Source organism: Carassius carassius, chromosome 18 (genome assembly GCF_963082965.1).
Source record: "Carassius carassius chromosome 18, fCarCar2.1, whole genome shotgun sequence".
Lineage (NCBI taxonomy): Eukaryota > Metazoa > Chordata > Actinopteri > Cypriniformes > Cyprinidae > Carassius > Carassius carassius.
Genome location: NC_081772.1, coordinates 15,072,691 through 15,096,131, shown reverse-complemented (window position 1 = coordinate 15,096,131; position 23,441 = coordinate 15,072,691). Strand labels below are relative to the sequence as shown.

The window sequence follows — 23,441 nt, the reverse complement described above, 5'->3', positions numbered from 1 at the left end:
ATTTCCCGCTTGTCAAGTCTGATGGATTTGGCTAAAAATAAAAGAAAGTGGAGGCCCATGACGGGTGGACGAATAAATGAATGAACTTTTCTGCAGCTTTACCCCCTACCCCATCCAAAAAACAAAACAAAAAAGAAAACACTCCACGATAACCCTTGGCGGCAACTCCGGACCTTCTTCCCTCGCTTTCGAACAAAGATGTTCTGATGCCAAGCGTGGAAGTGCATTCTAGAAACAAACGTCCCCCCTTTTCCCAAAGTCCAGACAGTGAGAAAGCACCAAGGAGAGAAAAAGAGAGACGAAAGGGACACAAAACATCTGTCTAATATTGATACTGATAAGAAATTCACTGAGCATAAGTGTGACAACTTGCTCCATATGACATGACAACATGCCCCACTATTGTCACGAAAGGTCAACATGTGTTTCCTTCTGAAGTGTAGCAACATTGTAAATATGTAATAACTTGGTACAGAAATCGGCTTTCAATAAATTTACTGTACTCTGCTGGATGTCTCTATACAACACCCATGTGGGCGAAACAGGGCGAGAAAGGCTGCATGATGGGAAAACATGAAAATTAGGCCATTCCCACAGACCAAAAGGAAAGAAAGAGACACCTACAAAGGAAAGCAAATAAAAGAGAGGAGGTGAGAAGGATTCAGTGTCATCTTTCTCAGGTCAGAGTCCTCTCTAGCGAAGTCTTGAGCGCATGTCCTCCAATGTCATCCCAAAATACATTTGCTCATACCCTCGCAGGCATAAGCAAAGCATTCCTCATCTATTTACCATATGTTTCGCCAGCTTCAGAGCACTGCAAGGCTACTGTACTGTACCATCTGTGACTACAGCTGTGGTAAACACTCCATCCACTGCCACTCACAAAGTTAATGTGTGAAACACTGACTAGCAACAGACCAGATAAGTGGCACTGACCACCCTGTACCCTCTTGATAACAACTTATATGGGTTTTTCTTCTTCAGAAAGCCAATTAGCCGAAAACTGCACCTGGTTTCACCTGGCCTAAATGGCTACCCAAGAGCTCCCTGAAATATCTTCCCTCACCTAATCTCATGGTAGGAGGTGATACATGATACAGCAGGGTTAAAAATAGCCTCTCTCTCTCAAACGTTCTCCATGACCTTTCACTTTGTGCTCTCCTTACCGCTTGGAGCGTCAGAGGATGCCTGAACATGCAGCTCTTTGACACAGAGGAGACTCCTCGAACCCAAACACACCCAGAACAGGAGATGGTGTCATAGCCAGAAGTTTCTCACGGGGCAGTAAAATGAACTCAGTGGCCGGTGTCGCATTTGAGATTTATAAAAGAACTAAAGGGTTTGGCTGAAAAGAAGCTATGCAAGCCAACACAAAATGGTCATTTACAAACTGAATGCATCAGTAATTTCCAAAGGTTTACCGGTCATATTAAAAAGCACCTTAAGTAACCCATGTAACCCCTCAGGGTGTCACTGAAGGGTGGGATTGTAATTCATTCATTAGGATATGACGAAATGTTCGCTCGCGCTCCTATTATGAAATCAATAGGCAATTTTGTGTCATTTAATATTTGGAAATTCTTACCGACTGATTTCCCACATAAGGTTTCCCTTGCTGAATTCCATGACGTAAGTGCCAAAACTCACAGAGAGCGAACTCTCCTCTGAGACTCAGGGAAAACAAACGAGCATGTTTAGAAAAATCTTAAACTCTTTGTTTTCATATTTGCATCAATCCACTCGTTTATCAGACCTGAGAAACATTGCTCCACTGAGAGCCGAGAGCTCCCCCCATGGCATCGGGACTCTTTACTTGTGTGGTTTCATTAATCAATGCCCTTTGAGTGAAAAGAATGCATGAGATGGAGAGAGAGAGGTGAAAGCCATTTGTTTTCTTTGTTAGGCACAAGCGGAAGACTTGAATCAATAGCTGAAGCATGTGAATCAAACTCTGGAGGTGGTCTGCTCACAAACAAGCTGTTCTGAGTCATACATTTTAACGAGTCATTGCTCTCGGACATGGGAGAGAATGAGACACACACCACTGTACGGTCCGGCCTTGATGCAGCTGCGCCGGGCATCTTAATCCATGACATTACAACATACTCCAATCAATCTTTCCTTTATGTTCTTTTTCCTCCATCCACTTTGTTAGCTGGCTTAATGCAAAACACATAAAGTCGTAAAGTGAGTTATATTCCCCGGTTACACTACTTAAAGGGATAGTTCACCCAAAAAAAATCTTCGATTCACCATCAAATGTTGTGACCATAAAATGAAAGTCAATGGGGTCCAATGTTGTGTTGGACCCCAATGACTTTCATTATATGCACAAAATATCTTCTTTTGTGTTCCGCAGAAGAAAGAACGCATTACAGGTTTGGAACAATGTGAGTAAATGATGACAATTTTCTTTTTTTGTTTGTTTGAATGATTCCTTTAATAAGGCTAAGTAAAGGTGTCGCTGAGTTTGAGACAGTGATGGGTGAGCGAAAAATAAAAACAAAAGTGTTGAACGCCTGCTACTTTTCCCTTCCACACAATCCAGTCATTCAAAGGCATTCCTGGTGCATGATGGGGGAAACTTCACCCACTCAAGAGTTATAAGTGCATGCAACATGCCTCACTACGAACACAAACAATGTCCTCTTTCATTGGCTTCACCCCATGCTGCACATGCATAAAAGCATGCTGGGAATGGGACAGATCGCTGCCTCACAGTGTGCACACGCTCTGAGGAAGAACTGAAGACAGATACAGATGATAGCCGTATATGGAGGATATACAGTAAACTTGCCATGTCACTAATTACAGACTTTTTAAATAAAACATAGCAAATGATACATTTTTGAATATGGCAAAAAAGTTTGCATGACATAACTTAAATGTACAAAATCAATCTATGTGCTTTAAAGCCAACATGTTTTTCATGGCATTCAAATCCGAGCTTCCTGTGAAAACGACTTCTCTCTGGTGATGAATACCAGACTTCTCCAATCATTTAGTCCCCTTAAACCCTGCCCTTCAAGCTCGCAAGCAACGCCTACATCTTATAATCCAATCTTTTTTGAAAATCCATTACACTTGGATGTACACAGAAGAAAAGATCTGTCGTTACTTTAGTTTTTTAAAGTGACTTTAAAGAAAGCAATGCAATGCCGTAAAACGATGAAAAATGAATTTCTAGGACACTTATCAAAGAAGAAATGGATCCATGTTACTCTTTTTCCAGATGGTCAGATGTTCTTCCACTGAAGCTCAAAATCTGGGTGTGGTGTTTGATAAGTCTTTAAAATTTGATGAACAAATTAGTGCTGTAATAGGTTCTATCTTCGCTCCCTTTCTAAAATAATAATAATAATAATAATAATAAATTTTATTTGTAACGCACTTTACATCAATTCAATGACCTCAAAGTGCTACAATGCACATAAAACAACAAACTATATACTATAAACTTTAAAATTAGCGTAAAAAGAAAACAAAGACATAAAAATAGCACTTTTAGCCATAGGCTTTTCTAAAAAGATGGGTTTTAAGTCCTTTTTTAAAAGAGTCAACAGTTTGTGGGGCCCTTAGATGGACAGGGAGAGCATTCCACAGACTGGGTGAAGCTGAACAGAAGGCGCGATCGCCCATAGTTCGAAGCCTAGTCCTCGGAGGCTGGAGGAGGTAGGCCTGTCCAGAGCGGAGATGGCGTGAGGAGGAAAGGGGGGTGATGAGTTGTTTGAGATATAAGGGGGCAGTTCCATGGAGGCACTGGTGGGTCAGAAGGGAAACTTTGAATTCAATCCTGTACTGGACAGGAAGCCAGTGGAGGGATTTTAGGATGGGTGTGATGTGGTGGTACTTCCGCACCCCCATCAGGATCCTCGCAGCACAGTTCTGAATGTATTGCAACTGCTGGATGTTCTTACTTGGGATCCCGATGAGGAGTGCGTTGCAGTAGTCCAGCCTGGAGGATACAAAGGCGTGGACAAGTTTTTCTGCATCAGGGAGAGTGAGTATGGGACGAAGTTTTGCAATATTCCTGAGGTGAAAGAATGAGGTTTTGCATAGCTGTTTTATGTAGGCCTCATAGGTCAAGTGAGGATCCATTCTAACACCAAGGTTTGTGACTGAGGATGAAAGATGGATGTCATGGCCGGAGAAGGTGATGCTGGTGATGGTGGATGACCGGGTCTGATGTGGAGTGCCAACAAGAATGGCTTCCGTTTTTGAGCTATTGAGTTGCAGAAAGTTAGCCGTCATCCACGCCTTTATCTCCTCCAGGCAGGTGGAAATTGTGGAGAGGGCTGCAGAGGGGCTTGGGTTTGTTTTAATGTAGAGTTGAGTGTCATCAGCGTAGCAATGGAAAGATATTCCATGCCGGCTGATGACATAACCAAGGGGGAGCATGTACAGTGCGAAGAGGGTGGGGCCAAGGACTGATCCTTGAGGGACACCACAAGTGACAGAGTGTGTGTCCGATTTAGCACCACCCAGGGAAACATACTCTGTTCTGTCCATGAGATATGATGTAAACCAAGCCAAGGTAGTATCAGAGAGTCCAATAGAGGAGTGGAGGCGGTGTAGAAGGATATGGTGATCCACGGTGTCAAATGCTGCAGTGAGGTCGAGAAGGATGAGAAGTGATGGAGATCCAGCATCAGCCGTCATCAGTAGGTCATTAGTGACTCTGACCAAGGCAGTTTCTGTACTGTGGCCAGAGCGAAAACCAGACTGGAACTTCTCATAAAGACTGTTAGTTATGAGATGGTTGTGGAGTTGGTCGGAAACTACCTTTTCCAACACCTTTGACAGGAAAGGGAGGTTGGAGATGGGGCGGTAGTTAGCAGGAACTTCTGGATCAAGGCTGGGCTTTTTGAGTAGTGGCTTGATGACCGCTTTTTTCAGAGACGTGGGGACATGGCCGGACCGAAGAGACTGATTGATGATATTGGTGATTAGGGACTTATTGCAGAAGAGTGACTTTTTATCAGGGCTGAGGGAAATGGATCCAGGTCACAGGTGGATGGCTTCATCTTCCTTAGCAGGACTTCAATTTCATGCTGAGTGATATCCTTGAAACAGCAGAGGAGCTGGGTAGTCCCAGATTGAGGGTCAGTGGATATTACTGGGGGGGGGGGGGTGGGGTAGAAAAACTAGGGTGAAGAAGGGGGGGGAGGGAAGGCGGGGAAGCAGATACAGTGGGGGGGCTGGAGAGAATGGAGCGTATCTTTCCTACTTTTGTTTTAAAGAATCGGATGAAGCTGTTGCACCGCTCCTGCATATTATCGAAGTATAGGGGAGTCTGGGGTTTGAGGAGATGATTTACAGTTGAGAAAAGTTGCTTGGAGTTTCCAGGGCTATTGTTGATTATGTGGGAGTAGAACCGGGACCGTGTGTCACTGAGGGACTTGCTTTAGGCCTTCTGATGTTCCCGGTAGGCTAGCTTGTGAACAGCGAGTCCTGAGTCCTTGAAACGCCGTTCGAGGATACGCCCTGTTCTCTTTTGTAGCCGCAGCTCCTTGGTGTACCAGGGGGCTGAGCATGTGAAGGTGACGGTTCTGGACTTGACTGGGGCATGGCGGTCCAGAAGTGAGCTGAGTGATGAATTGTAGAGATCCACAGAATTAGTGACTGAAAGGGGGTTTGCAGCAAAGAGATGGCAGAGGTCAGTAGTCAGGGTGACTGGGTTGATATTTTTAAGGTTCCTAAAACAGATTTTTCTGCTGGGCTTACTGATGGGGAACAGAGTGGGTAACTCCAATGTGATGGCCTTATGGTCTGACACGCCCAGATCGTGCACAGAGAGATTGGTGATGGAGGTAGAGTTGGTGATCAACAAATCAAGAGTGTGGCCTCTGGAGTGTGTTGGGACATTGACATGTTGGGTGAAATTAAGACTGTCAAGAAGATTATTAAATTCAGCTACAGAGTAGGAAGAAGAGTCGTTTACATGAATATTAAAATCACCAAGTATGATGATATTCCCTGGGGTTGTGTAAAGTGTGGTGAGAAGATCATACATCTCGGAAATGAAAGCTGGATTCGGTTTTGGAGGCCGGTAAATCAGAAGCATTGTAGTGGAAAGTGGCGGTTTACATTTGAATGCAAGGCATTCAAAAGAGGAATGGACAGGCAGGGAAAGGGAGGACAACTCAAAATCTACCCGGTGCACAACGGCAAGGCCACCACCTCGGCCAGTGGTGCGGGCCTTGCTGAGGTAGGTGTAGCCAGAGGGACAGGCTTCATTGAGACTAGAATAAACTTCTGGTTGTTGCCAGGTTTCAACTAGGCACATGAAGTGTATCTGCTTGTTGATTATATGGTCATGAATAAAAGATGCCTTGTTGTTAAGGGATTGTGCATTTAAAAATTCAATTTTCACAGGGGACGCTGGATTTGTGATAACAGAATGTCTCTGTAGGGGCCGGAGTAGGCTGTGATCCACTCCGCGTTTTCTGTCCTGCTTGGAATGAAACAGCCTCTTGGTGGCAGCGCTCTGATGACGTGTCCAGATCGACGGAATGCAGTGCTCAGGCTGCTGATGGTAAACAAAGCATCTGCGTGTACTCCGATGGACATAACGGGAGCGACACAGAACTCTGAGTTTATTTACAATGGAGATGTTAAGTCCAGGAGTGAATGCAGGGTTGAGTCCACGGAATTGTGAAGAGGAATAACTGAACGCCATGCCAAACAAGGACGAATGCAACGCAGCCTCGCAAACCGCTGGCCGACAAGGCAGCCTGTCTGCCGATAGCCCGCTTATGCGAGCCAGCGCCGTGCACAAGTCCCACAGACGGAAAACAGTCAGATACAGGAGGACAGCCCAGATCATGGAGCAGCCGTCAAGAAAACCTCTCACGGTGGACTCCAGTCAAGTTCATGGAAGTTTGTGGAAACGGAGATACAGGGATTTTCAGGTTGGTCAAACTGTGATTGGTATAACAAATCCAAATAACTCCAAATCAAGTTCGTGAAAGCGATGAAAGAGGGCTTTTCAGGTCCTTTCAGAGGGGTTGGTCAAACTTTGATTGGTATAAAATAATCCAAATGAGGGCTCTAGTCCCAGTGAGCAGCGGCAGTGGCAGCCAAACGCGCCAGCGTACACCAAGCTAATTGTGTATCTTTTTTAAAATCAAGTCATTTCTCTAAAAAAGCTCTCTAGAAACTGCTATCCATGCCTTTATTATGCCTCTGCTGGATTATTGCAACGCCTTCTATTTCGGTATATCAAAGTCCCAAATTTCTCAGTTACAAGTAGTTCAAAATGCAGCAGCTAGATTCTTGAAGGGGTGTAAAAAGTTTGATCATGACACTCCCCTCTTGCGATCATTGCATTGGCTGCCAGTTCACTATTGAATTGAGTTTAAAATCTTGTTACTACAATCTAGCTCCATCTTATTTGTCTGACTTACTCCACCCCCTCTTCGACGAGTGGACTAAGATCTGAGGATCGGACTAATTCTCCAGTTCACATCAGAATGGCTTCCACTTTATCGGAGTTTAAGATCTTAAAACACATCTTTTCTCTCTGGCTTTCAGCATGTAGTAATATGTGCCTTTGAATTGTTTTATTCTGCTTTTGTTGTTGTATGGGTTTTAAAAGCGTTTTTATTTGTTTACTGATTTTCTCCTCGTTATATATTGTTGTTGTGCAGCACTTTGGTCAGCCTTGTTTTGTGCTTAAATGTGCTCTAGAAATTCGTCTTCATTTTTTAATGTCAACTTTTCACTCAAATTGTTATACTTTTCATATAATTTGCTCTGAAACATTTTGTATTTAATTAGAAAAAAATCAGAACAGAAGCATTTTGACTAGTGGTCTCAAACATCTGGATTCCACATTTTGTCAGTTTATTGGTGTGGCATGGCTGACACTGACAACATCAGAAGATCTGGATAAGTTCTTCTCCTCAAGCAAAAATCATGGGATTGTGTCTTTCTGGCCTGCATCATGCCTATAAATCTGCACTCCAACATGTCATACCTAAGAACTTTCTAGGCTGAATAACAAGCAGCTTTACCAGTGGAAGTCTGTGAGTGAGTCTAATGACCACGAGACAGAGCTTTCTTTTGTCCTCTTTAATAATCCTCTAATGAAGATGGGATATGAGGCTTGACTTTACATACACACAACGTTGATGTGAGGCCGTTCAAATCTTTTCCTCTCCCAGCAATGAACGCTGCTTCACCATATTAAAAGTTCAACAGGAATATATGAATGAACCTTCAGTGAAAGAAAGAGAAAACAGATCTGACAAGGTACTATGATGCTGTCACAATTAGATTGAACCTTCTGGCAGGCATTCAGCTACAATGTTGTTTTTCTATATCAAGTTAATATTGCAGTCAGTTTGCGGCTTGATATTTATTTAAACAGTTGATATTTGCAGCACCTGGAGAGGAAACGGTGTAAAGGAAGCTTTATTTCCTTTGCAAGAGACTTCAAAAATGGAAATACGTGAACTACAACAGTAGGAAAACAACACTTTTAACGGATCTAATTTTATTGGTGCAATTTCGCACTCGAAGTGCCCTCTCTTCAAAATGGCAGACTTCCTAACTGAAACTAAGCACTAGATATGCAATGTTTAATAGAGATCTTTTTGCAAGATTGCAGGTTGTTTCATTCAAGCTCTACAAGAGGACCACTGGAGATTTGGAGGGACGTTTGAGGACACCTGTCAAACATTTACCCGCCCCACAACTGACCTGATACCTCTGTCAACGTGATCCAGTTCCATGATCTTTTAAGTCTGTTGGGTCTATATAAAATCTGACGATGTCTTAAGTCTTTCTGACTTGCAAACACATCCAACAAAACAAGATAGCAATCCTAAACCTGGTGATACAGGCTGACAGAACAAGGCGCCCATCTTTTATGCACATGCATTGAGGTGTAAAAGCAAAAACCATGAAATTCAACTCAAATTTGATCACTCACAGTGGTTTGTTCCATTGTTTGACTGCTCTGACGGGAGGTGACAATGACAGCTCCAAGTGTTAGTATGCGCCGAGATGCATGTTGTAGTGCAGCGCCAGCAACAGTTTTCGGCTGGGTTTTCAGGGTTGACAGCACAGGCCTCCTAACAGAGGAACGTCTCTCTGTGTGGAGTAAGCTCCACCTCTGCACGCTAACACATGCCCCTCGGACTTCATTGACTGTAAACCTCAGCCATACTTCCTTTCCTGTAACGAAGTGAATTTCTTATTATCATACATTATATCTTTCTCAGATAATCACAACAACAAATGACAGTCTACATCTTTTGAGGCAAAACCGACAGATGTTGGCACCTGTATTACATCACGCTTGTTCTAAATGAATGATGTAACAATCTTCTGTCAGAACGACAACAGGAACATTGTGAATTACAGTTTACGAAGTGATCATGTCCTGTTTGTAAAGTGATCAACATCATTTGTAGTTTTAGAAACATTGTAAACCTAAACTGTGAATGCTTGTTAATGAATGTCAAACTACTTTTAGTTTTCTGAGAGCTAACACTGTTTTCAGATTTTAATAAATATTACAAGTGCTGCTTTATTTCACCTGTACATACATTCATCACCAACTATAACATTAAAATATAAAATTCGAAATTCTTTGCCATTCTTTATTTTTGCACTTATTATCTTAAATATACATGTGTGTTTTTCTTTTAATAAATTTTTTATTTTGGTCAATTTTAATTGAGATTTTAACCAAGGTTTTACTAAAGTCTAAAGCTATTAATTGCAAAACTATTTCTAAGGCTTTTCTGTATATTCTATATTCTCTTTTTTCTCATTTTCTCAAGTTGTAATGGCATTTTTTTGCAATTTTCATGCATTGTAAATTATTTTTCTGTCACAGTTGGTGAAAAATGTATTCATAAACTTGCATTGGTTGTATTGTAAACAATGTAATTAATCTAAAACTTAAAATAAGCATAAAATAAAATCATGTAAAGTTCCACAATATATGTTTTAAATATTATATATAATTACTCTATTTATTAGAAAACAGAAAATCACTGAAAGATTTGTTAGATTCATGTGATAATATGTTTGTTTCTTTTTCTTGGAGCATGCTTCATGGAAACATTTTTAAATGTTACAAACCACGCAGCTATGTGTCAGAGAGCTAATCTGAGAGGCTGAAATGTTACACATCACCCCACATTTTGGGCTTCTTGTTTTAATTTTTTTTTTACTTAGTAATTGCTGTAAGCATTTGCCTATAGGCGAAGGTGGAGTCCTGTTCTACAAGATCTTCCCTGTAAATGTCTATTTGAGAAGACAAACAACCCTGGCTAGTTATATCTCAGGCTTATGTGTATCCTCAAATAACCATTCCATTGCCTGTATCAAACTATATAAATATGTGTTTATACATATATGATTTAAATATAAATGTACGTTTTTATAAACACATAAAAAAACACAAACATAAAACACGAACACCTGCGTCATAAACAGAACAAGAACCACAAATTTCTGAGAAAATAATAAAAGGTTAAAATAAAATGCTAAAACCTAAAAGAAGATTTAAAATAAATGGTTTAATTTTTAGAAAGTTTTCATTCTTAACATAAACAATCCAGAATATCCAGAAAATATTGTAAATGAGCATTTTTCGAAATTTTCGTTTAAGAATCTTTTTTTTAATCTGTAAATTTATGTTGTCTCTTTCTTTTTTCTTTAAGACAAATCACCTAACTTAACAAAAACTATTTAAAACTTTTTCAAATAACAATCTGAATAATTTGAAAGATTTTGTATTTTGAAAAAAAGCCAAAAACATTTTTTTTTTAAACAATTAACATTGTCAATACTTCTTTAAAAGTGTTGTTTTATTATTAGAAATTATTGTTTGCTTACTAGTTAACCATTTAAAAAGTAATCATACATATCACAGTACATCACGCAGATCAACAGACTTTTTTTTGTGGAAATGTCTACATTAACATTTTAAGCATATAAATAAATAATATGCAATAAGTCAAATATAAACCTATAACACTGACAACAATCTAAAGATCCTTTCTGGATTCTTAGCTAGACAATTAAATGCTGCAGCATGTTTTCTTTTTCAAGAATCTCATCATTGAAATGATGGGGCTTGGACTGATTGAACCTTGGCACTTAAACCTGTCGACTGTAAGTTAAGGTCACAGCTATTGACTGCAGCACAGAGTGGCAGGCAAATAAATCTGTCCGTACCTAACAGTGGGCAGACCAGCTTCTTTATCAGCTACCTGATAAATTGAGCTTGACTCTGACCGGCATGCAGCGAGAGATCCATTTATGGATCAATGCATTCATCATAGCAGTATTATATGGAGTGAGTATAGAACATTCAAAGCTTTTGAGGTCTGTGGTCGTGACCATTACACTCTCAGGTTAAGAAACTGTAATTCTGTCCAGTGCAAACCCACGTCAAACTTCCCACCTCAGGCAAGTCAAAGCAGCATTCCGTGCTTCAAACACAGCTATATGACAGTGAACTCCCAAACACCACGTTTAATCTTTTCCATTCCTCAGAAGCATCATTTCCTTTGACCTCTGTCTTTTGTTTACCACTGCAAAATTTTGTGTGCGTTTGTGCACTTGTGTATGGTTTCTAACCTTAATTGTAATAAACTGTTGGTATCATTCTCCTTTAAGACACCACGAAAACATCTCTACGCAAATGAAGACAGAACAAAGAAAAGCTGTCTTGTTCTACAAGCCACACTGCAAAAGCTCAACCAATAAGAGGTTTCTGTCAGGCAGCGTAAAGCCACCACCGGTGCACGGTGTTGATTTGGTAAAGACGCAACCGATTTACTGTACATTTGAAACAGGAAGTGGTCATGCCGCCCCTGCTGCTCCACGCCCACCTCTTACCCCTCCCCCTCACCACCTGTGTGAGTCTCACAGGATGCACAGACACTTACACACCTCCAGCTGCACAAAGACTAAAACCACACATCATACTTGTTTTTATTCATTCACACCTCAGTGCCCCACAAATCAGTAATTTACTCCAGAGAGCGTAAAATTCCTCTCAGACAATAAACTGTTGTTTTCGCAGGTTACTACTAAGTTAACATGTCACTAATGAGTGCTGAAATCATAATGGGATAAAATCAATGAAATTCTAAAACAAATGAAAGTGAGTGTGGCTCGCAAACTGTCTAGTTGATAATTATTATTATTTATTTTATTATTTACATCAGATATAAGATGGTCCTCACTCCTAAAAATCTATTTTTATATGAATTAATAAGAATGCTGAATATAAAAGATAATTCTATTATACAAAATATAACATTTAAAAAAAAATTATAAACTAATTTGTATATTATTAAATATTTTTCCAATTGACAAAAAACACCAACCAACATGATTCAACCTAATATACAAAGACTAATAGATGAATGATACTGAACTAATTGTGTTAATTTACATTTTTGATCAAATGTTTCTGTTTTAGGCTTAAGGCTCATTTAGGTTCATAAGCTCCCAAAAACACACGTTAGTCTGAAATAAATAAAAAATACACTAATACATTTAACTAAAGAACCCAAATGAGCCGGTGTCACACTACATAAAACTGTAGTTTCCCCCCTGGGGTGTTAAACTGAAAACAGACTGGTGTAGAAACTATTTTAAATCAGAAATCACTAGTAAATTTCACAAACAATTACAAAGAAATTACGAGTAACACATGGAATCAAAATGTGGAATACACATCTTTGAAAAATCATTTCTTACAGTGCAGGTGTTCCAAGTTTTTGTTAAACTATTGAAGCTGTCTGCCACTTCTAGTGTTTAGTAGTAAACCCAAGAAAAATCTATTTTGAATATTTCAATGTTTTCATACACACACAAAATTTTAAATTAACATTTTATTAAACTCCTCTAGAGTGTTAAACACCGCTTACTTGTTTGCGCTGACCTCTGCTGATGGATTATTATTTATTCATGATTATTCATACAAGCGTTCATCCTCCACAGATGTTTCCAATAGACTTCGGTGTACAACAACCTCCACGCACACAATGGGAATGTTTTGTTATTCGTTCTGAAGTGCAAAGCAATACAAATAAATCCATCCGGGAGAAATTCTGACCTTTGCCAGATCCAGCATTCCCTCGGACAGCACTCTGCCTGCTGAGTCTCTCTGGCAAACGGAAAACAACTTGACACACAGAGGTCACCCCCACTGCCCTCCATCCCTCGCTCCAAATCTCTTTTAACTTGCTGTCTTTCTTTAAAACAATGATCTCACCCACTTACCAGGAATCCGCTGATTGTTTTAAATACCTTCCACTCTTGTGGACTCAAGTCATTTTTTTCCATCCAGAAAATAGCGGGAAAAAAATGTCAGAGGGGGAAAGAAACGCAGCAAGTTTATTATCAAGCATGCCTGAGACACAGTTCATTCAGGCTCTAAGCCGACATTGTTTTAAATTACTGCTGTTCCATACAGCAATCCAATATAGAGTAATGAAGAAAAAGAAAGAGAGAGAGCGAGAGAGGTCAAAAACATCCACATTTCTTTTTGCAAGTTATGGTTGGCTCCAACTCTAAGGAATCTGAAAATGAAGCTGCCAAGGTACAGGAACCGTCTCTTTTGTTTTTTCAATCCAACTCAAAACCTTTTCTCTGATGAAGAGTGTGAAGCAGGGGTTTTGACAGCATAGCTGTGGTATGTTCACCTGGGATAAGTCTCGACAGAGCATCCAATGACGCACTTATGACGAGGAGAAAAAACACTGACACTTGTATAAATCTGACTTCTGCTGGCACACATATCCAGTCTGGCATTAATCTCCAATTCTGAACCATTCACATAAATGTGTAAGGGCATGAAACATTCATAGCAACATATTCCCTGGAAAGCTCTATTTTTCATATATGCTAAAATATGCAGGAAAGCATTCAACAGCATCATCCTGACAGATAGGGGAAATAGGAACAATAAAAAAAATAAAAAAGACACAACAAACACGTTTTCCAGTCTGGGCGGTGTGTGTGTGTGTGTATGTGCTTTAGTAAGTTTTGTGGTATGGTGTGTAGGTTATATTTAGACTGAGCATCAATATTGACACAGCACACTGCATATATGACTCATCTGTACCGACACAGGCCAGTGACACCCCTGCCCTCCCGCGCAGGTTTCCTTAGCCCTATTGTGGTGTGAAACCATTTTGATTTCTGTGTGTGTGACAGTTTGTCCACGTATCTAATGTATATAAGATTGTGTGTCTGTGTAATATCCTGAGGCTGTGCCTGGCCCACATTCACTGCAGCACTTAGAGTGGCTATTTTGCAGGCAGTTAAGAGACTCCTGCCTGCTTCACTCAGGTCACTGATTGCCTGTTTGTCATTTCTGGAGAGAGAAGCACTGAAGAACTCTGAGCTTAAGGCTTTGGAGCAGTCAAGCATTGATAAGGTGGCCTGGAGATTTCTGCAGACAGCAGCACATCAGCACATAAATAATGCTGGAACAGTTAAGAGTGTGAAAAAGAGAGGGAGAATTGCAAACTGAGATCCAGTGACACTGCACAAGCGGTTTTCAATTCCCACGGTGCCTACTAATGTACACTGTGCCCTGCATACTGGCCAGGGGATTTCTGTCGAAGTTCACTTTTCTAGACAAATTCTGTTCATTTAGATTACCCTGCAATGTTAAATATATTGTTTAAAAAAACTTATATATATTTAAATATGTTATCATTCAAAATGTTGGGGTCAGTAAGATTTTTTGAATCTTTTAATTAACTTCATATTATTAATTAACAAACTGATGAAGAATACAAATCTTACAAACTTATTTTGGGAAAAAGCAAATGATTTAAGCAACACAGATTTTTTTAGCAAATAATAAGAATAAATGTTTCTCCAGCATCAAATATATTAAAATTATTTCTGAAGCATCATATGACACTGAAGACTAATGGCTGCTGAAAATTCACCTTTGCATCACAGGAATACATTTCTTATATTTTATAAATATATATATATAAAAAAATATATAACTTTTTTCACAATATTACTGTTTTTATTGTATTTATGACCAAATAAATGCAGCCTTAATGAGCATAAGACTTATTTCAAAACCATTTAAAAATGTTTAAATTAATATGAATTGTCATAGTCAAAATCTCTAAAATTACAAATGACTGTCATGTAAAACAATGTTTAATTTATTATATGTATGTTTCATTGTAACAGTTGCATCTCTTGGGATTTACATCCACAAACCATAGAGACAGTAGAGATAAATAAGAGAAGTTTAACCAAAAAAAAAAAAAAAAAAAAGCCCCCGACGCATTAGACTCAACTCTTTTACCACATTTATTTTAGCCAGACATGGTGTAGGACTTTGTGTAGGCTGTGTGCAAAATTTGGTGGGTAAATTTCTCTCTTCACCTACTGTTAAGACATATGATGCGATAGATACAGACTTGTTTCCATTGTCAGCTGCAGTGTCTTTCAGACTATACATATACGCTTCCTATGATGTGGAATCTTTGAGGGCTAACAGTTGGACCTAACAGCTCTAATGGTAGTGAGCCACCTGTCGGAGCTAACCGTTTCCACAGTCAGAACAGTATGAGATGTATGTTGAGGCTAACTGCTCTATCACAAACAGGACAGAATGAGTCAGCCTCACTTTGATCTAAACTTTCTATTGGCTTAAACTCCCACTCTAAGGGGAACGCAGAGCAGAGGAGGGAGATGTTTGGCATATGGAAAGCGTGAGAATGATAGAGAGTCTGCAGAGTGAAGAACAGTTACATGAATGAGCATGCAAAGCCCAGTGAAATTATCCAAAGAAGTCTGAAAAATGGAAAAACAGTGTGATAGTGGTCTGCCGTTCTCCAGGGCTCTCCAGTTGCAATGCAAATGTGACTCAGAAGCTGCAGGCATGAATATTCTGACAGGGATGACAGATCCAAATTTAACCGCAGAACACACACACACACACACACACACAAATCTCCAAGAGGAGATGCACTTACCTTTAGACTTACATGGGCAGAAAAAAAATTATTTTATTTAGCAAGGATGCATTAAATGATTAGTTCACTTCCACAATAAAAATTTCCTGATAGTTTACTTACCCTCATGTCATCCAAATATGTTCATGACTTTCTTTCTTCAGTTTCAAAGAAATGAAGGTTTTTGAGGAAAACATTCCAGGATATTTCTCTATATAATGGGCCTCAATGGGGAACAACAGGCTGAAGGTCCAAATTACAGTTTCAGTGCAGCTTCAAAGGGCTCTACACGATCCCAGCCAATGAATAAGTGTCTTATCTAGCTAAATGATCTGTCATTTTCTTAAAAAAATAAAATAAAATGTATATACTTTTTAACCACAAATCACCACAAATGCTCGTCTTGCACTAGCTCGACTTCAAGGATTACGTATATGTTGAAAAGGTCCCATGTGAGGTAGGCGGAAGTACCGACCCAGTTTTTACAAAGCAAACGTGCAGAGAAAGCCAAACGTCCTTTATAAAAAAGGTAAAACATCAATGTCAGATGATTTTGAAATAGGAGGGCAAAATGAGATGGAAGTTTTCCACCCTACCCTAACTTTTTGAACTGGAGTACACAGAAGAAGAACTAAACATGCGTGACCTGTCCAACATGATTACGTAATGCATGAATTTGTTGATGTGCATCGAAGAATTAGTGCAAGATGAGCATTTGTGGTTAAAAAGTATATACATTTTTATTTTGTTAAGAAAATGAACGATCATTTCACTAGATGAGTCTCCTGTTCCTTGGCTGGGATCGTGTAGAGCCCTTTAAAGCTGCACTGAAACTGCATTTTGGACCTTCAACCTGTTGGCCACCATTTAAGTCCATTATATGGAGAAAAAACCTGGAATGTTTTCCTCAAAAACCTTCATTTCTTTGCGACTGAAGAAAGAAGGACATGAACATCTTGGACTGCATGAGGGTGAATATATTATCAGGAAATGTTTATTCTGGAAGTGAAATAATCCTGTATATTGATCAAAAGTGACTATTTAGACATTTATAATGTTACAAATTTGTCTATTTCAAATAAATGCTTTTTTATTAACTTTGTGTTCATCAAACAATCATGAGCGTGTCAATCATAAGGATGGGTAGATGATGACAGACATTCATTTTAAAGAAAATAATATGCTGAAGGTGTGACTCAACTGGACATCTAAATGCATGATTTCTTCCACAGCATTTTATACTAGAATATTTTTCTGTTGTTGATGTTTTTTTTGTTTTTTTAAGATACAAATAATTTTTGTGTGGAAATTCTGGCCAGTATGGTGGGGAAAAAAATCATCAGTGTACATGTATTGTAAGCATGTGCATATAGCCTTATACACAAGCATACTCTAAAACCTGCAGGGCAACACCCTCAAATGGTGAAACCAAACTTGAAACTTGTAAATTGAAACAGAATAGTTTCACAATGGCAAACAACTCTGCGGTAAATACCTGCTACAGAAACAGGAAAAAATAACAAATGACTCAGATGATGTGCTCCGTAATTAAAAAAAAGAGCGAAAGCTGAGAAAACTATGACACTTATTGGCTTGATCTAAAAAAAGAAGATACATGAAACTACATTTCACCCCTCATTGTAATTCAAACAGGTACAGCTAGTTTCCATTTTTCTCTTGACATAGTTTGGCTAACACTACAACTGCTTCTAAAGTCCTACACAGCCACAATATTAAATTAGGAAACGATTCACGATTGACTTGGATATAACATGAAATAATTAATCAACACTGATTATGACAATTATCACTAGTGGTCCTAAATGACCTTTATTTGAGTCTCAGTCAGAACAACTTATATCAATAATATATCTGATCATACACCATTCATATAAGTTTTCATGTAAGTACATATAAGTTATCTAGACTCTTATGCTCACAATGATCCTCAGTGTCACATGATCCTTCAGAAATATTCTAATATGCTGTTTTAGTGCTCAAGAAACATTTCTGATTATTACTGAAATTAAAAACAGTTGAGTTGCTTATTATTTTTGGTAATACACTTTTTCAGGATTCTTTAACGGATAAAAAGGCCATAAGAACAGCATTTATTTTGAAACAGAAATCTTTCTAAATGTCTTTACTGTCACTTTTGATCAATCGAATGCAGCCTTGCTTAGTTAAAGTATTAATTTACTAAAAAAAAAATCTTACTGACCCAGTGAACCCTATACTTTTGAACTCTAGTGTACATTGAGAAAAGGATCAATGAGAAAGAGAGCAGAACAGGAGAGGTTTACTATGTGCGAGAGAGGCTGACAGTATCAAAACAGCAGCTGTGCAGTGTGTTTACTGCTCGCTCAGAGCTGATGCCGCCAGGAGGAAGCACCGAAAATCCGACAGACACACGTCATCCATTAATAACCACACACATAAATCCCTCGATTCAGCTTAAAACAGAACTCCCACAAAGAAGGAGTTTAAAAAGCAATGATCCGAACGTGACAGTAATTGTGTTAATTCAGCGCTCCGAGTGGAATTCTCTTTCCGCACGCTGCTGTGGGCCGGAGAGACTGTTGACTGTTAAGGAATTCCTGGTGTGGTTTTTATGGGCTTCCATTGAGTTGAACGCTTCCACTATTCCACCCATTAACTTCCTGCTCGTTTGCGCTTGTTGTTTTTAACTGGAGCTCAATTCAGGCCAGATGTGGACCGGACTGTCAATCATTTTTATTTGTTGTTGTCGTTGCATTTTAACACCTTTTAAGAGCACTGGATGACAGTGACAAGTCAAAACTTTCAAATGAGACAGTTTTACCCGGATTAACTGATTTATAATCCCAGAACAAAACAATCCAATCAGGATTTGGCCTGGGGCAACAGCCAGTGAGATTTGCCTTGGCACAAAAACCCATGTGATGCCAGTCACTCACTGCCACCCAAAATGCCATGTGAGAACAGAAAAAAGCCCTGTCTGAACTTAAATGGCTCAGCTTGCTCTCTCTCAATCTTTCTCTTTTCCTTTTTCTCCCTCTCAGAGGTTGGAACTCAGTCAAACATGCCTTAGTGCTGACGTGGGACGGCTATGGGAACATGTTTTCATACCCAAGGCTCTTATTCTCTGTGAAGAGCTTTCCTGGTGAGCTTATTTAAACAGGCGGGAGAGAAAAAATGCTAAAACTTGTAAAATCTTTAATGTACCAGAACACTGCTGTTCCAGTACTATGATGCATGAGAGTTTAAAATCTACTTAATCCAATATCAATCATTAGGCATTAATGAGGTTGATGTGAAATACTGGTATATTTTCCTACTCTAGTTACTCAATGCCATCCAAAACAATCAACAACAATGGGATAGGCTCCAAAGAAAAATTATTCTTAATTCCTGTCAGTTGATGAATCATCAGAATGAGAATGCTTGGACAAAAAAACTGCTGTTAAACGGTTAAGTGATCTTTAATAGGGTATATTTAGACAATTTTTTACAATATAGAATAAAAATCATAAGATTAGGGGCTTTTTTGCACTAACTTTCTATATTTAAGAAAATGTACATCTGTTCAAATTCAACAAGACAGCTTGTATTATACGGCATAGGAGATTTATGTATGGTAATAGAGGTTTTCAAATTAGGGTCCGGGGTCTGTCACAAGAGTGTTTGGGGGTCCATGAAAAAGTTTAGAAAAAATACTGTATATAATGTAAAAGAAAAATAAGAGTAAACTGAATAAATAAATAAATAAATAAATGCTAATGTATACTAACATAAATACTACTACTACTACTAATGAAGTAAAATCAAAAAATAAATTTTACAATTTTATATTTTAAATTTAATTTAAACAATTAAAAATGTGTTAAAATACATTAAATAAATCTATTTGAATAAATAATACGTCTGACAGTACAGTATTACAATGAATAGAAAAAACATAATGCAATGTAATAATATAATGCATGTAATAATGTAATTTATTTTTCACATACTATTTTCCACATATTTATAATATTAATTTTTCACAGTATATAAATTGGGGCTTTTTTTTTCATTGAAATATATTCAGTAGCTAATTCAATTTTGCAAAACGATGCAAAAAGGATGAGCAAATTTAGACGTCCATGGCATCTAAAAGAATAAAGAAGACACTTTTTTTTTTACTTATGCAAATATGTTTCTTATGGACTGATCAGCATACACTTCAGGTAAATTTCCCTTAAACCCAGACCTATAGTGCCACACAAATATTTGTTACATCTACTAAAGTTAGGCTTGTTAAGCTTCAGTTTGCATCATTTACATGCAATCAAAACCCATAGGACCTCCTTCTGTTGGACACAAAAGAAGATTTTAGGCACAATGAGAGCCTCAGTCACCATGCACTTTCACTGTATGATGCAAAAAAGATGCAACGTAGTGAATGGTAACAGGCTGTCATTCTACCTTACTACATCTTTTGTGTTTAATGAAAAGAAGAAAGTGAACAATTTGAGCAAGTGATTAAAGAATGTACACTATTTTAAATAACTATCACTTTATGACATCTGCTGATGCAAAATGGATTTCTGTGATCTCCATCAGGGGAGGGACAGTGTTGAGTTTGAACGCATGAGAGTGTGTAAAAAAAACATGGCGTCAAATCTGCAATACGAGATTATGCACGTGTTTCTATATCTATTCAAATCAATTTACAAACATAAAAGCACATTCAATTAAAATGAGACAATAACGTAGGTTTTGCTAGCTATGGTTTTACTACAGTCTATCTTGAACGCTTAGAAATGGGAATGGGCAAGTGTACCTAAACTGTTTCATAAGGGACAAGTGTTAAAAAGAGCGATCCTATTAATATGCTATTAGGGCGATAGGAAATGTATAGCAAATTCGAAATTGATGCAAAAATATGCAACAAAGACATGAACATTTAGTCCGTCATGTAGCCTATCTGGGGCAAAGGAAAAATATCCTGGATGGTTCAGTAGCGTCGCAGACAAAGGAATGCACGCGCAGCTCAAACTGCTGCATCACCTCATTTCAAATGCCCTCATAACATTGATTCATTCAGACGCCTGTCAACTCACTCACTGAATAACCGGAATTAATTCGTTAACTGAAGAGACTGAAATATGATTAGCCTATGTACATATATATTTATTATAGTCCAGGATTTTCAGCACAAACCCTATCTATATAGGCTACAACATCTAAATAATCTACATTCGTATTGTCTTTATTAAAGCATAAACGGGAATTGGTTATTTAAATTTGGGAAATAAAACCACTAACTCATTCATAACAACTTATAACCACATAAACTCCTGCACCAAAAAAAAAGAAAAAAATGCGCTTCAGCGTCATACAGCAGTAGAAAGAGAAGTATGACACCACATTCCCGAACGCTCGCGCCCGCGCTTATTACATCCACCTCTGCTGCTGTCCGTTAAATTAGTCGCATTATTCAACGCGGAACTTAATGCGAAACACCTGCATGAAGGAAGTTCATCGGTTGCTTTATGAAGACCGGAGATCCAGCCTTCCCTCGTTCCTTTAAATGGTAGTCGAGATGTTTGCATTGGCTGCTGAACCAAATAAGGCTCGCCGTCCCTTACACAGCAAATATTCTGCTGATTTTATGCGGATTAATCAGAGTGTGTAATGCATTGGCTGTGGTTTACATCAGAGATGTGCTGCGCAAAACAAAGACAGCTTGCTTCCCATTTTTACAACCCACTGCAGTAAGCACATTTTCCGACAGCCGTGTATTTTTATCCGATTGCGCTTTGAAACGGCAATGAGCTGATATGCAGCCCTGCACGCTAGATTAAACCCTCGTGCAAATTTGTATAAAATATATGAACTGGGTAATCATTACGGCAAATAATAATAATAATGTTAATAATAAAAACCGTTGCGATAATTATTAAACAACTGAAACCCGCTTTATTTCTCAACGTATCCATTCAATAGGAAGAAAGAGAGGCGGGAATCTACACCGGGGGTCTCCGTCGTTGTTATGATCGGTCAAGGCCGAGTGACAACTTCTTTTCTTTAAGCGAAAACAAGCCATGCCTGACCCCTCCTCCCCCCGGGATCGCAGTGCATCCCACTACTAGCAAACACACTCAAACTATTGTTACTGCTGCACAACAGGATGTGGTAACCTTACGTTTAAAAGGAGTGTGTTTTCAGCTGAAGAAAACCCAAGTAGCATGCGGTCGAGTTTTTCCCCATCTGTGATATTTGCCAATATTTTGTGACACAAATCCTCCAAGAACCTGGTAGCTGTGAATGTGAAATAGCTCACTCTAAAACACAAGTTTGGCGCTCCGTTTCCATTTGCGACAGACGAATCACATGTAACGCACAGGACGCATCGAGCAAAAAAATAATCATGCAACTCACCTTCAGCCTAGCTTTTTTCCTTGTGATACAGCCCTTTTGTCCGTTTAGCAAATATATATATATATATATTTTCACATGATGACTTCCTTGCAGACTCCTAAAGCCCCCGGGTTGCAGGGAGATCACGTTTTGCGGTGCACTCTTTCAATATTTTCCTTTAGGAGGAAAAAAAAGCACGTTTATGGTTGTAAAGGTGTTTATAAAAATATGTGTATGTATGTAAATGTGTGTGGTGATCTCTACAGCGTGCGGCTCCGTCTCCTCTGTTTGTTACACTCGAATGAAACGCCTACTCTCAATCGCTACATTGTTGACATTCGCGCACTGACGTCATCCCATCCCTCATTCACAACATAGCGCGCGCTGCGCATTGCGTTGCTGCCTCCAGCGGCAAGGCACCTTACTCCAAATATGTGCGCAGCCGCGATTCGCGAATTAGAGTGGCGGGGACAGTCATGTGTGTTCCGAAGCCAGTTTCACGAGTACAGGCTGATCCTAGACGAGGACTGAGACTCACGTCTTGAAAAACTTTAAAGGACGATACATACAAATTGAAACTGACTGGACGTTTGAAATGTGTGGATGTGCGGGCTACTGACCTGTTCATTACGAACATTACATCGTTTTCTACTATGCTGTAATTTCACACTTTGTAATATTAAATTAGTTCACTCAAAAATATTTTATATTTGTATTTATTACTATTTAATTTTTTATATATAAATATATATACATATTTCTCAGTGTAGTTTTTTAAAGACAAATTATATATCTATAAATAAATAAATCTTATATCTATATCTTAAAAAATAAATAGTATCTTTTTAATAAGCTTTATTTAAAAATTGTAATATCAAATTCGTTTATTCAGAAAATGTCATTTTAAATAATTTTTTTTTTAAAAAGTAGCAGATTTTACATGTGAATATTTCTCAGTGTAGGTTTTTATTTTTATTAATTCATATATCGACACATGGCTTAAAGTATTGGCTACAAAAAAATTGTGGCTACAATTTCCACCTTTATTGTCTAGGAAACAAAAATGAGTTCAGCAAACACACTGACAAC

The 23,441-nt window shown here is 38.7% G+C and overlaps 1 protein-coding gene across 2 annotated transcripts in view; it reads right to left on the bottom strand.

Annotated features, from left to right (window-relative positions):
• LOC132092510 (transcription regulator protein BACH2-like) overlaps window positions 1-22,668 on the bottom strand; it is a 92,175-nt gene extending 69,507 nt beyond the window's left edge. Inside the window, exons 1-2 of one of the 2 annotated variants that reach the window (XM_059498767.1) lie at window positions 22,374-22,668; window positions 8,936-9,180 (exon numbers count right to left, since the gene is read on the bottom strand). In XM_059498767.1, coding sequence (XP_059354750.1) covers window positions 8,936-8,950 — 15 coding nt within the window. In that variant the 5' untranslated portion in view covers window positions 8,951-9,180; window positions 22,374-22,668. The remainder of the gene's footprint in view (window positions 1-8,935; window positions 9,181-22,373) is intronic. The other variant, XM_059498768.1, reaches the window with a different exon arrangement.
• Between the last annotated feature and the right edge of the window lie 773 nt (window positions 22,669-23,441).